At 36.3% G+C, this 15,750-nt stretch overlaps 1 protein-coding gene across 1 annotated transcript in view; it reads right to left on the reverse strand.

The window, feature by feature from the left end:
- The window catches only part of MLLT3 (MLLT3 super elongation complex subunit), a 263,887-nt gene that overhangs the window by 72,560 nt on the left and 175,577 nt on the right, over positions 1-15,750 (reverse strand). The window contains exon 5 of the mRNA XM_060014794.1: positions 1,422-2,123. Within this exon, the coding sequence (XP_059870777.1) occupies positions 1,422-2,123 (702 nt within the window). The remainder of the gene's footprint in view (positions 1-1,421; positions 2,124-15,750) is intronic.

A 15,750-nucleotide genomic window follows, 5' to 3' on the forward strand; every position in this document is an offset into this window, starting at 1 on the left:
GCCTCGCTATGGGAAAGAAAGAGAAGTATTCTAAAATGGCCAGCAATTTTTAGCCAGACATCTTCCTTGACCGTTGTCTAGAAATACTGACAACTGAAATTAAAGAGATTACCGGGACCGATCATGACTGATAATTAACAGTAGAAGGCCAAAGCTAGAGAAAAAAGGGAAGTGAGGAGGAGATAACTTCATGGTAAATAATGTTCATTCTCCAGAAATAGAATGGAATACTTGAATTACTAACAGTTCTGTCACTAGAAGTGTAGGGTTTCTTACATTGGTAGGAGGTTAGAATAGGTAACCTGAAATTCCCTTCCAACTCTGAGAAATAGTAATTATAAGTTTAAATCTCAGGATTTCCCTGGTGGCACAGTGGTTAAGAATCCGCCTGTCAATGCAGGGGACACGGGTTTGAGCCCAGATCCAGGAAGATCCCACATGCCGCAGAGCAACTAAGCCCGTGCGCCACAACTACTGAGCCTGAGCTCTAGAGCCCGCGTGCCACAACTACTGAAGCCCATGCGCCTAGAGCCCGTGCTCCACAACAAGAGAAGCCACCACAATGAGAATGCGGCGCACCGCAACGAAGAGTATCCCCCCCTTGCCGCAACTATAGAAAGCCCGTGCACGGCAACGAAGACCCAATGCAGGCCAAAAAAAAAAGTTTAAATCTCAACATCAAATAATATTTTGGGGGATTATCAGATGGCTAAATGTTCTTTTAGGAACCCACAAAAGATAATCCTACCCATTAGCAAACCTTGTACTGAAGATATATACCCTGCCCCTTCCAAATCAGTGGCTATACAATGGGGGAAAAAATTAAATATTTCATTTCCAAAATACCACTACCTGGTTTCATGACACATATAAACACCAAAATGTATCAAATCACACATTTTAAATATACAGTATATTGTTATATCAATTTTGCCTTGATAAAAGTATTGAAAAATACTATCACCAGTTTTCAATCTATGTAAACAAATTACTTCATTACACTGATCAAAAAGATCAACATTGTAGCTACACCCTAATACTTCCTGTTTCTTTTAAAAATTGATTTTCTGGTGTATTCTACTTTCATTGCATTCTTCTCACTTTCCTGGAAAGCACAGTAACTAAGCTCTGATAAGCATCTAGATTTTTCTGCTGCTATTCAAATGACCCATGATTATACTCTGGAACATATCTTTCCTTTAACAACTTAAATCATAGCCTACAAGTCTGCAGATTCCTTAATGATTTCATTTCCTTCTTTCCATTAGTTAAGGAAATTCATTTCTAGGCCATTTCTGCTTCCATGCTACCATCTTCTGGTGCAACTCTCATTCTCCTTCCTCTGTCTTTATGCTGAAGCTATCGGAAATAAAATTGGAAAACTAATAAGGGAAAGGAGGAAAACCAGCCAGGCTACTCACATCAGATTTAGAGGACATATTCTCCTCCACGTCGGAATCATTGGGATCCACAATATCATCAAATGGCGGTAAAGTTGATTTCTTCTTCTCTGACGTCTCACTTTCAATTTTGACCTTTCCCATCTTGCCATGAGATTTATCTTTTATCTGTTTTTTATCAGCAGAACAAGTGAGTATCAGCGGTGGCGCGTTAGAAAAACTTTTAAATAAAGCCTCTGAGCTACTCTTTTTCCTTTTTTTGGCTGAGAGTTCTTCGGAATCTGCAATGGGGGGTCTTTTACTAGGAGCCTTCTTATCTTGCTGTCCACTGGTGATCGTGAGTAAGTTACTATCTGGTTTTGGCTCTTTCGACATGGGTTTCGGTTCCTTGAAGGCCATCTTAGGAACGATTTTTTCTTCTTTCAGTGGTTTATTTTCTTTGGGTTTCTTAGAGGATTCTTTGGAAGATTTGTTGTGATCCCTGGAAGGTTCTTTGAAGGCACTTTTATGTTCTCTGGAGTCTTTAGAAGGTTTTTCCTTGTGCTCCTTCGTTAATTTGTGAGGCTTGGAAAAACTGCTGCTGCTGCTACTGCTGCTACTGCTGCTGCTGCTGCTGCTGCTGCTACTGCTGCTGCTGCTGCTGCTGCTGCTACTGCTGCTGCTGCTGCTGCTACAACTGCTGCTGCTGCTGCTGCCGCTGGGATGGATACTCCTGTTGGGGTCCTGCGGAAAGGCAGGGAGAAAAGCAAACTCTCAAAACGGAACATCCATGAAGACTAAGAGCCAGTCTCCTTGTACTACAGCTCCTCAAAAGGATCCTCCGTTGACTGCTCCCAAATGCATCGGAATAGAACCCGACAACCTCAATAGAACGGGTGGGAGCAGGGTGTGCGAGCAACAGTGCGTGTGGGCTACGGTGATGGAGGAATTGAATGAGGCAAGCTGTTCTCTTAATCATGACAAGCATGGAGTTCTAACCATTTCAAGTCAACAAATGTTCACTACACACTTGTCCCAGGAGAGACAAAGCTGGATAACACATGGCTCCTACTCTCAGTAACTATGACACATCTATGATTCATGGTTATTGTAGGAGCCACCTATCACAACGAAAGGAACAGAGGAAATTAATTCTGTTGGGAGAGGCAGAGAAGAATAATTCAGAGATTTATGGAGAATTAACACCTCAACGAGGTCCTCAAGAGAAGCAGGTGATTACTAGAAAGGCAAGAATGAAAAGGTACTAGCTCATTCTAGTCCCATGGAGACCAGGGACTAGAATGAACTAAAACAATGAGGGATCAAAGCACAGCTTATATTTAGGGAGCAGCATCCAACGACAGCAAGGATTGAGAAGGAGGTAGAAAAACAGGCCAGAGTCACGTAGTGAGGCCAGATAATATTAAATTTTAAATGACTTTTTAATATAAAGAATCACAGACTGAAAAAAGAAATAAAATAATTCTCAATTTTAGATAAAAAGCAGTTTTTTTTTCTGACCAAACTTCAGTTAAGGAACACATCTCCCATCCACTAGCAACAACAACAATGACAACAACAAAAGGGAAGAAAAAAGAAAAGAGAAGTCTAAAAGAACAAAGATTTCACCTAATGGTCATCAAATGGACTGAAAAGTCTTTGGCAATCATGTTGTGTAATCATGATGAAAGAGTTAATCACTGCCTATTTCATTTTAAATGTGTTCAATTTTTTCACTCATATAAACACCTCAGAATATATAACCTATAAATAAGCTTTCTATCTAGGAACACAATCTAAGTCCATACTTACCATGTTTCTGAACCTCAGTCATTCACATAGTAAGAATAAGAAACGGAAGTAGATCCTGGACATGCAAAAATCCACACCAATACTAAAAGAAGAGCTCTTTCTTGTTTACTTCCACCTCCTAATGGAACCAAAGACAATTAAATGTCCAGATTTTTAACTAGAATTTACATCTTCAGGCCTGTTATGTTGCACCTCTAACTTACCCACTTAAGTCCAATGATATGTAAACCAATACTGTATTCCTTAAATATCTAGCAGGACACAGGAAAGACAGTAGGCAAGGGCCATGCTTTTCATGAAAATGAACAATCTACTAACTGGGGCTATGCAAAAAAACAAAAACAAATATATATAGATTAACATCATAAAGCCATACCCAAAATGAAAAATTATTGTTCTATGTTAGTGGGAATACGTATTTTTTTATTACAAAAATTTTTGTCTTATTTGCTCCAAAATGACATATACCAATTATTCCATTTATTTTTCCCAAGTGAGCATTTGGTTTCAAAATTCTAAAATGGATAAAGTTACTAAGACATGTTTTTGTCCATTAAACTAGATAATTCCTTACAAAACACCTTAATCTGAGATTTAAAAGCAGAATGCTAAAGAGAGTACATATTCATATTACTGAGAGGACATTATTTTATAAATTCTATTATAAGACATTTCCTGGCATGTTAAGCAATACTATGAATAATTTAAGAAAGTATTATGGACAAACTAAATTAAGAGAGAACAGTTTGAAATCTAATATACTTGAGTTTTTTTTTTAAATTGGTTTGTTGACCCACTGAATTTTGTCAATTTGCAAACGGTATTCTAATTATGGCTCTAGAACACCCAAGCACTGCTGTTTAATATTCAACCTTCATGGAGTATTATACACATTTTTATAAATACACAAATTTAAGCTACCAACATATTTTCTAGCATTAAGCGTTTAAAAATATAACATTTCAGCACACACACAAAAAATGACTTCTATACAGGTCCTTCCATGATTTATTTTTAAAATCCTTTTGTAGGACAAACTGAATTCTTAAGGCAAAGTACATAGTGGTATACGACACAGATTCTTGTGTCATAGAAAGTTCAAGTTCTCATCTTAATTACATACATATGATGTTAAGTACAAAACTCAAGAAATTTTATAACTTTACTCCCCATGTTGGTCTAGGCATTAAATGCCTACTGTCACCTTTTCACCCACCCAACAAATCTTGGTATAAGCAAGTGACCGAATTATTCTTGTTCCTTCCACTTTACCAAAAAGCACTCTTTAAGCTAAAGCAACTCAAGAGTTAACAAGGGAAACATATTCCATAAAAACACCCAAGACAAAAATTTAGAAAATAGGGGCTTCCCTGGTGGCGCCGTGGTTGAGAGTCCACCTGCTGATGCAGGGGACACGGGTTCGTGCCCCGGTCTGGGAAGATCCCACATGCCGCGGAGCAGCTGGGCCCATGAGCCATGGCCACTGAGCCTGCGCGTCCAGAGCCTGTGCTCCGCAACGGGAGAGGCCGCAACAGTGAGAGGCCCGCGTACCGCGCAAAAAAAAAAATTAGAAAATAACAAAAACTGAGAGAACAGCTTCTATTCTTGAGGGCTACATTTTCTTTGGTCTGGGCCTGTGATAAATGGCAAAGTTCAAATGTACATCACCTGCCTCCATAGACTTACATGTAATAAATGTAAAACAGAAGCTTAGATACAACGTCAGGAATTAAATTGTTACTGACACAGAATAAAAGCTTTCACTGATTCTCAGCCTATCTATCCCATACAAATTGAGGATCAAGTCACTGGCTTTTAAATTTTTTTACTGAACTATTAACCTCAATATTAAGTGCCACTAAGCAGCACAGACTAATTACCATTCAGCCAGTCAGCTCCAGGGGCCAACAGGTAGTGAGTGGGGCCTGAAGAATGTGACCTTGGGATTATAAGCATCTTGAGAGAGAACTGGTGCAGGGCTTGGTCTGCTCTGGATATCAAGCAAGACCCAGAAGAGTTCTACACATACATAACTGCACAAGTGTGGCCAGTCTTCCTGGCCCCAAAAGTGCTCAGGGGGCACTCAAGAGGAGAGAGAGTCCCCTCTACGCCTGAAACTAGGAATGCAAGAAGACCAGAAGGAAGGGACAAGGTCCTCCAAGTACACATGAAATATACAACATGCCTGCTGCTATAGCGCAGGCTGAGATGCCTGGACCTTCCATCCCCTATAGGATCCCCTATAGGATTAAAACAAACTAAGGTCCCCTAACAGCTCAACCTGAACCCCAATGCACATATAAACAACATACCTAATGACAGGAGACAGTGGGAGAGAGCAGACCTAACAGATCTCCTGAAGGATAGAGACAAAATACTGAGGCCAAAAATAGTATGACTACTTAAGGAGAGTCAAGTAGAGAGCAAAAAATAATTTCTACAGAATTTTAGAAAATTAATTAGATGAAAATTTAAAGAAGTAAAATCTTTAAGCTGAATAATTCAGTAGATAAATTAAAAGAGAAGATGGGGTCTAACTGATGAATTAGAGTGAATGAAGGACCAACTGGAAGAAATCTCAAAGCATAAACTGAAAATCAAAGAGATGAAAATCATAAAGGAAACGAGAAAGGACTTGAAGAACAGTTTAAGGCAACCTAACTAACACACCAACTATAGGAAAAGTTCCCAAGGAGTCTCCAGATGGGGGAAAAGGAAAATATATTAAAGTAATATGAAAGAAAATTCCCATGAACTAAAGAAGAGACTGAATTACAAATTTACAGGGCTCTCCAAGATCCAGCCAGGACTAATGCAGGGAAAGGCACATGTTCAAGAACATCACACTAAAATTCCTAAGCTTTAAGGATAAAAAGAAAACCTTACAAGCTACCAGAAAGAATAATTACTTAATACTAAAAAAGAATCAAATTAACAATGGACTTCTCATTTGTAACACTGGAATTAAAAAGAAAGAACAGTAACATCTAGATTGCTAGGAAAAAAGCAGTACAAGCCAAACATCCTTCAGTGGGAAAGTAGTGTTTTCCAAAATTTAAGGATTCAAAGATCACATTAGCTACCACTCCATCTAAGGAAAGGACTTAAGAAGGGATTCTAATGGAACAATAACTGAATCAGAAATGAAACCTTTCATGTAAGAAGAAACAGGAGTGCAATTACTTTGCCTTCTATACAGAACTAAATCTAAATGGATAATAAACTACATGGAATATGTAACGTAAGTGCTCAATATGAATTTTTGACAAACGTCTAACAAACATCTGGACCTAAAAATTAAATTATCTCCAAAGAAATTTAGGAACATTAAAGGAGAGGATTAGTGTGTGAAGGTGAAGGAAAATGTTGGTATCATTATTCATGTTAAAGTAGGGGGGAAAAATTGGATCTATGAGCAATTGAAAAGGAAGGTGGCCAATAATGAAATGGAAAAGTACAGAACAACTGACACATAAAGAAGGGGAAACTGGGAAATGAATATCAACTTGAAAATATAAGCCAAATTTTTTAAAAAATGTAAAAAGTCACAAATATAAATAAGGAACAAGATAAAAAAGTAAGAAAATCAGGCATCACTCATTAGAATTTAAAAGAAATCTGAATTCTCCCACTAAAAGATAGGCTGTCAGATGAGTTAAAAAGACAAAGGTCAGGGCTTCCCTGGTGGCGCAGTGGTTGAGAATCTGCCTGCCAATGCAGGGGACACGGGTTCGAGCCCTGGTCTGGGAAGATCCCACATGCCGCGGAGCAACTAGGCCCGTGAGCCACAACTACTGAGCCTGCACATCTGGAGCTTGTGCTCTGCAACAACAGAGGCTGCGACAGCGAGAGGCCCACACACCGCGATGAAGAGTGGCCCCCGCTAGCCACTACTAGAGAAAGCCCTCGCACAGAAACGAAGATGTAACACAGCCAAAAAAAAAAAAAAAAAAGACAAAGGTCATATACAGACTGCTTATAAAAAATGCTTAAAATTGAATGATGAGAAAAGTTTAAAATAAAGGGAAGAGCCAAGAAATATCAGCTAAATGCCCCCAAAGGAAAGCATGAGTGTTATACTAATATCACACAATGTGAAATTCAAGGTTAAGATGACCAAACAGCATAAACAATGTAAAAGCTAAGTTACATAAAGCAAAGGGTATTGAATATGCAAGAAAAACCTGAAAAATATTTCAATGAAATAAGAAATTAGTACAGCGTTGTCAGAAATAGACAGATCTAATAAAGTTAAATGAATATATAGTGAAACTGATTAATACAATCCACACACTTGATTTAATAATTATATAGAAAACTTTCAATCTCTTGAATAAAGCTTACAATTTTACATGTGTCCATGGAACACTGACAAAAATCAATCATAAAGGTACCATAAAATGAACTTAAAATAATCTTTTAAAAATATCTGAATAGATTGTATTGGCTGATCATACTCTAATAAAATTAGAAAAATAAAGACAAAAGAAATCAGTCAAAAGAAAATAATGATAAGACCATTTCATACAAAAAATCTACGGGCACAAGAAAACATATGCTCAAAATAAAATATATTGTCTTTATCGCATTTATTATTTTTAAAAGGAGAAGAGGAAAGGAGAGGAGAGAAACCAGGCATAAAAATACACATTGCACCCACTCTGAGAAACTAGAAGAGGATCCACAAATATAATACCAAATATAATGAAGAAAGTAAATGAAGCAAATTTCACCAACATTTCTGCTCTAAAATAATGGCCTTAAATATATACTTAGGAATCAAATTCTAAAGAGAAATTTAACAAGTTAATTCTGATTTAAAGGAGATCTATAATCTACTTTTTAAAACCAACTAAGAGAGGTCAAGTTTCTTGAATTTAAGATTTCTTACATGTAAAATCATGATCTACCATAAAAGGAATAAAATTAAGGAGGGGATAGCAATTTATAAATATTTCAAAATAGATAGGCATATACCAGAAGATATCACCAAACAGTTCAAAATGGTTGAGAGAGTTCAGGGAAGGGGCGGAGCAAAGTGGACTGCTGATGATTTTTATCGGCTTTTAGCACAATTTGACTCATACAATAAATGTTTTATTAAAAATGAATTTATAAAAAAGCTGGAGTAGCAATTCTCATATCAGACAAAATAGACTTTAAAATAAAGACTATTAGAAGAGACAAAGAAAGACACTACATAATGATCAAGGGATCGATGCAAGAAGAAGATATAACAATTGTAAATATTTAGGCACCCAACATAGGAGCACCTCAATACATAAGGCAAATACTAAGAGCCATAAATAAATAAGGAAACACAAGCTTTAAATGATACATTAAACAAGATGGACTTCATGGATATTTATAGGACATTCCATCCAAAAACAACAGAATACACATTTTTCTCAAGTGCTTATGGAACATTCTCCAGGATAGATCATATCTTGGGTCACAAATCAAGCCCTGGTAAATTTAAGAAAATTGAAACTGTATCAAGTATCTTTTCCGACCACAATGCTATGAGACTAGATATCAATTACAGGAAAAGATCTGTAAAAAATACAAACACATGGAGGCTAAACAATACACTACTTAATAACGAAGTGATCACTGAAGAAATCAAAGAGGAAATCAAAAAATACCTAGAAACAAATGACAATGGAGACATGACGACTCAAAATCTATGGGATGCAGCAAAAGCAGTTCTAAGAGGGAAGTTTATAGCAATACAATCCTACTTTAAGAAACAGGAAACATCTCGAATAAACAACCTAACCTTGCACCTAAAGCAATTAGAGAAAGAAGAACAAAAAACCCCAAAGTTAGCAGAAGGAAACAAATCATAAAAATCAGATCAGAAATAAATGAAAAAGAAATGAAGGAAACGATAGCAAAGATCAATAAAACTAAAAGCTGGTTCTTTGAAAGGATAAACAAAATTGATAAACCATTAGCCAGACTCATCAAGAAAAAAAGGGAGAAGACTCAAATCAATAGAATTAGAAATGAAAAAGGAGAAGTAACAACTGACACTGCAGAAATACAAAAGATCATGAGAGATTACTACAAGCAACTCTATGACAATAAAATGGACAACCTGGAAGAAATGGACAAATTCTTAGAAAGGCACAACCTGCCAAGACTGAATCAGGAAGAAAAAGAAAATATGAACAGACCAATCACAAGCACTGAAATTGAAACTGTGATTAAATATCTTCCAACAAGCAAAAGTCCAGGACCAGATGGCTTCACAGGCAAATTCTATCAAACATTTAGAGAAGAGCTAAAACCTATTTTTCTCAAACTCTTCCAAAATATAGCAGAGGGAGGAACACTGCCACACTCATTCTACGAGGCCACCATCACCCTGATACCAAAACCAGACAAGGATGTCACAAAGAAAGAAAACTACACGCCAATATCACTGATGAACATAGATGCAAAAATCCTTAACAAAATACTAGCAAACAGAATCCAACAGCACATTAAACGGATCACACACCATGATCAAGTGGGGTTTATTCCAGGAATGCAAGGATTCTTCAATATACGCAAATCAATCAACGTGATACAACATATTAACAAATTGAAGGAGCAAAACCATATGATCATCTCAATAGATGCAGAGAAAGCTTTTGACAAAATTCAACACCCATTTATGTTAAAAACCCTGCAGAAAGTAGGCATAGAGGGAACCTTCCTCAACATAATAAAGGCCATATATGACAAACCCACAGCCAACATCATCCTCAATGGTGAAAAACTGAAAGCATTTCCACTAAGATCAGGAACAAGACAAGGTTGCCCACTCTCACCACTCTTATTCAACATAGTTTTGGAAGTTTTAGCCACAGCAATCAGAGAAGAAAAGGAAATAAAAGGAATCCAAATCGGAAAAGAAGAAGTAAAGCTGTCACTCTTTGCAGATGACATGATACTATACATAGAGAATCCTAAAGATGCTACCAGAAAACTACTAGAGCTAATCAATGAATTTGGTAAAGTAGCAGGATACAAAATTAATGCACAGAAATCTCTGGCATTCCTATACACTAAGGATGAAAAATTGAAAGTGAACTCAAGAAAACACTCCCATTTGCCATTGCAACAAAAAGAATGAAATATCTAGGAATAAACCTACCTAAGGAGACAAAAGACCTGTATGCAGAAAATTATAAGACACTGACGAAAGAAATTAAAGATGATACAAATAGATGGAGAGATATACCATGTTCTTGGATTGGAAGAATCAACACTGTGAAAATCACTCTACTACCCAAAGCAATCTACAGATTCAATGCAATCCCTATCAAACTACCACTGGCATTTTTCACAGAACTAGAACAAAAAATTTCACAATTTGTATGGAAACACAAGAGACCCCGAATAGCCAAAGCAATCTTGAGAACGAAAAACGGAGCTGGAGGAATCAGGCTTCCTGACTTCAGATTATACTACAAAGCTACAGTAATCAAGACAGTATGGTACTGGCACAAAAACAGAAATATAGATCAATGGAACAGGATAGAAAGCCCAGAGATAAACCCACGCACATATGGTCACCTTATCTTTGATAAAGGAGGCAGGAATGTACAGTGGAGAAAGGACAGCCTCTTCAATAAGTGGTGCTGGGAAAACTGGACAGGTACATGTAAAAGTATGAGATTAGATCACTCCCTAACACCATACACAAAAATAAGCTCAAAATGGATTAAAGACCTAAATGTAAGGCCAGAAACTATCAAACTCTTAGAGGAAAACATAGGCAGGACACTCTATGACATAAATCACAGCAAGGTCCTTTTTGACCCACCTCCTAGAGAAATGGAAATAAAAACAAAAATAAACAAATGGGACCTAATGAAACTTAAAAGCTTTTGCGCAGCAAAGGAAACCATAAACAAGACCAAAAGACAACCCTCAGAATGGGAGAAAATATTTGCAAATGAAGCAACTGACAAAGGATTAATCTCCAAAATTTATAAGCAGCTCATGCAGCTTAAAAACAAAAAAACAAACAACCCAATCCAAAAATGGGCAGAAGACCTAAATAGACATTTCTCCAAAGAAGATATACAGACTGCCAACAAACACACGAAGGAATGCTCAACACTAATCATTAGAGAAATGCAAATCAAAACTACAATGAGATATCATCTCACACCAGTCAGAATGGCCATCATCAAAAAATCTACAAACAATAAATGCTGGAGAGGGTGTGGAGAAAAGGGAACCCTCTTACACTGTTGGTGGGAATGTAAATTGATACAGCCACTGGAGAACAGTATGGAGGTTCCTTAAAAAACTACAAATAGAACTACCATATGACCCAGCAATCCCACTACTGGGCATATACCCTGAGAAAACCATAATTCAAAAAGAGTCATGTACCAAAATGTTCATTGCAGCTCTATTTACAATAGCCCAGAGATGGAAACAACCTAAGTATCCATCATCGGATGAATGGATAAAGAAGATGTGGCACATATATACAATGGAATATTACTCAGCCATAAAAAGAGACGAAATTGAGCTATTTGTAATGAGGTGGATAGACCTAGAGTCTGTCATACAGAGTGAAGTAAGTCAGAAAGAGAGACAAATACCGTATGCTAACACATATATATGGAATTTAAGAAAAAAAATGTCATGAAAAACCTAGGGGTGAAACAGGAATAAAGACACAGACTTACTAGAGAATGGACTTGAAGCTATGGGGAGGGGCAAGGGTAAACTGTGACAAAGCGAGAGAGAGGCATGGACATATATACACTACCAAACGCAAGGTAGATAGCTAGTGGGAAGCAGCCGCATAGCACAGGGAGATCAGCTGGGTGCTTTGTGACCGCCTGGAGGGGTGGGATAGGGAAGGTGGGAGGGAGGGAGACAGAAGCGGGAAGAGATATGGGAACATATGTATATATATAACTGATTCATTTTGTTGTGAAGCTGAAGCTAACATACCATTGTAAAGCAATTATACTCCAATAAAGATGTTAAAATGAAAAAACAAACAAAAAAAGAATTTATAACACAATAAGATGGTGAAGCAGAAAACATTTCAATAACAAATAATGGGACTAATTTTAAAAAAGAATCAAAACTTAAACATCAAGGCTAAATAGAGGCAACAAGGCCCCAAATTTAACGTTTATCAGTCAATGGATAGGGGACTGAAAGAACACTGCACAAACGGAAATGAAATGGCATTTGAGAATAGTAACAAGGGTCTTTCATTCAATAACAATCTAAATAGTCTGTACATAAAAAGAACATGAAATATTTACACACACAAGAAGGAAAAAGAAAAGCCTGCCATTATAGGACTCAATGCTCTGGAATGTTTTACTTGTTTTTTTAATAATGTTGTACTATTCTTGAATGTGATACTCCACCAGGAAATTGAGAGAACTCTACAATATACCCCCGCTGAGATTCAAGTTCCAGTAGTCCGGCTTCAATGCCCATACTCTCAACCACTATGCTTCTACTGACTCTCAGAAGGGCAGTTGGTTTCAAAACCAACTGTTAATCTTGCCAATACAGCCTGAACTGTAAATGAAAGAAGGATGGGAAGAAAGGGAGAGGAACTCAGTGGCTTTAAAAGAACAACATTGAACCTGCCTGCCGTCTAAGCATAACTATAGAAGGAAGTTCTATTTAGTTCCAGCAGAGGGGGTACAACATATTACTTTTGGGCAGGTAGCAAATAACTAATTTTGAAATCAGAGGCTTTTCCTGTATACGTTTCGAGTGGCTTAAACTTCAAGTCTTTTGTTACCAAATAAATATTTCAAACTTGACAGACATTAAAACAGTGTGTCCAGAGGCTTATTTGATATTAGAAAATCAACCTTTCCTATAATATTCCTGCAAAACACATTATCTTTAATTATCTTAAAGAGTATCACAAAACTATAAGACACATTTCTCTCATAATTCAATGTTTTCAAAATCAATGTAAAAACCTGCCCCATTATATAATTTGAAATGACAAAAATTTGTAGTGTTCGCATAAAATAAATGCTAACCTCCAAAAAGGGTGGGTTGGGGGAGGTCACTGAGTAAGAAAACTGGAGGGATCCTATAAGGGCCTCAATAGGAGTTATTTGTAAAGAGAGGAAATTTGGGAATTTTAGCACAAAAACAAGGAAGCGATAAAGAAAAACAATAATTTTTAAAACCACAAAATAAATGGCTATATAAGAAAGAAGATATGAGAACAGTATACATCTTAACTGTGGTAACTTTTACAGTCATAGCTGTAAACAACATTACTGATTTTCAATTTCTACATTTTAACCTACTCAGCTCTACCACTTACTAAGTGACTTAAATTTCCTTGTCAGTAAACTGGAGACCATAATATTACCTATACCATCAAGGTCGACTTGATGATTAAGTAAGTTTAATATATGTAAAGTACCTGTGTGTATATATATGTATGTATTATAAAATAATATAAATAAAACATGCAATGTGCTTGGCACAAAGCCTGAACTATGTAAGTACTTTCAATTACTACCACTATTATTACTACTACTACAGACAAGCACAGAAAACTTAAGACTTGTATTACATAACACAATGTTATCAACTGTGATAATGCAAAAGTAAATGTATGGATGACAAACATGGAAGGTAGAAACATGAACAGAGAAGTGAAAGCAACTCTAGTATAACCTGAGCCTACAAAGTTTAGAATCAAGAAACACTGTCCATGGTCAGTGAAACAAGAGATAAAGTTCTAAGCTCAACATCTAGAAAGTTATATCCAAGGTAAGAATTAACAATGGTATTATATTGGGAGGAAAAGGAGATGGAGCAAATAGGTTAAATTCTCATGAGGAAATAGAAGCATAAGCATATAGTTTGGAAACTTTGGGCAGTAACCCTAGAACTTAAAAAGAAAAAGGAAAGAGAGAAAGCTAAAGTGCTTCCTTCTAGGAATTGGAAAGAGGATTGGCAAAGAATACAGTATAGGATTTTGGGTTTTTTCTAATACCATCCTTTGCTAGTTAATTCTTTAAACCATGTAAATGCACTATTTTGACAGAAGATAAATTTCTTCAACCTCCCAAAAGTACTTTTATATCTCTCCTCTTTCATGTACCCATTTGCACTTCAGAGATTTTGTGAAATAAATTTTGTGTTAGAAAAGTAAAAAGAGAAGCTATTCAACTATGTGACTGCTATCTTCCTGTGCTTTTTAAAAAAAATTCCATTTTCCTTCTGATGTGGTTTCAATGTTATCTTTTCCTTCTTTCTTTTTTTTTTTAAAGCAAACTACAATCAAGCTCTAAGCTACAAATTTAGCTGAGGATACTTAGGTTGCATTTTGAATTTTATTCATTGTACTAAGATCATTAAAAGATGAAGAAGATAAAATTTATAAATCATATTCACAATTGAGAAATGGAAACAACTGAGAAAATTTCTTTCAGTTCTAAAGTGAACAGAATTAAAAGCAGTTAAATTTTCATTTCCCTACCCTTCTGTTCAAAAGCATTAAGAGTTAATTTAATAAAAGTCTTCCTCAATATTAAAAATATCTTTAAGTACTGTATCTGCATGTAAATACAAAATTTAACTGTAAAGTATCATTTGGCAAGAATATTCAATATTTTACAAAATAATATTCCAAGTAGATAAATTTTAAAAGTCTCCCTTTCTCAAATGACTAGTTTCAGCTATGCTCTATGTACTAAAAAATACTTTTACTTCAGAATCCAACCTCATTTAAAATGGTCCTATTTAGGACTTCCCTGGTGGCGCAGTGGTTAAGAATCCGCCTGCCAATGCAGGGGATAAGGGTTTGATTCCTGGTCCGGGAAGATCCCACGTGCCACGGAGCAACTAAGCCCATGTGCCACAACTACTGAGCCTGTGCTCTAGAGCCCATGCTCCACAACAAGAGAAGCCACCAAAATGAGAAGCCCACGCTCCACAACAAGAGTAGCCCCTGCTCACTGCAACGAGAGAAAGCCCACGCACAGCAACGAAGACCCAACACAGCCAGAAATAAATAAATAAATAAATTAGGAAAAATAAATTAAAAAAAAAACTGGGACTCCTTTCAAAATAAATAAATAAATAATAAAATGGCCCTAGGTATATACTATTTCCTGACTTGCTATGGCTTTAAGTCTAAATTATAATTAAGTACTGTTAACAGTAAGTTATATTTAGAAGACTTTTCAGTTTCAAGCAAACTTGTTACTTTTGTGGCTTGAAACTAGACACTCAAAGTAATAATTATATCACTTCTCTTTCTAGGTTTATGTATACTTAGCTTTGTATAATTTCCGTTTTCTTAAACAAGCTTTAAAACATATTGGCCAAATCATTTTGGTCTTCTTTCAGTACTAGCTGGAATTCTGACAATGAGCCTTGATAAGTAATCGTTACAAAGAACAGTCGACCTTCAATGTTTAATGTATAATACTAATCACAATAGAGTAACTGGAAGTATAAGATGAAAAACGGTGCCTGACACATAAAAATTCGATCCATTGCATAAATAAAAAACCCAAAAAGAGACAATTATACAAGGGGA

Source organism: Delphinus delphis, chromosome 6 (genome assembly GCF_949987515.2).
Source record: "Delphinus delphis chromosome 6, mDelDel1.2, whole genome shotgun sequence".
Taxonomy (NCBI): domain Eukaryota; kingdom Metazoa; phylum Chordata; class Mammalia; order Artiodactyla; family Delphinidae; genus Delphinus; species Delphinus delphis.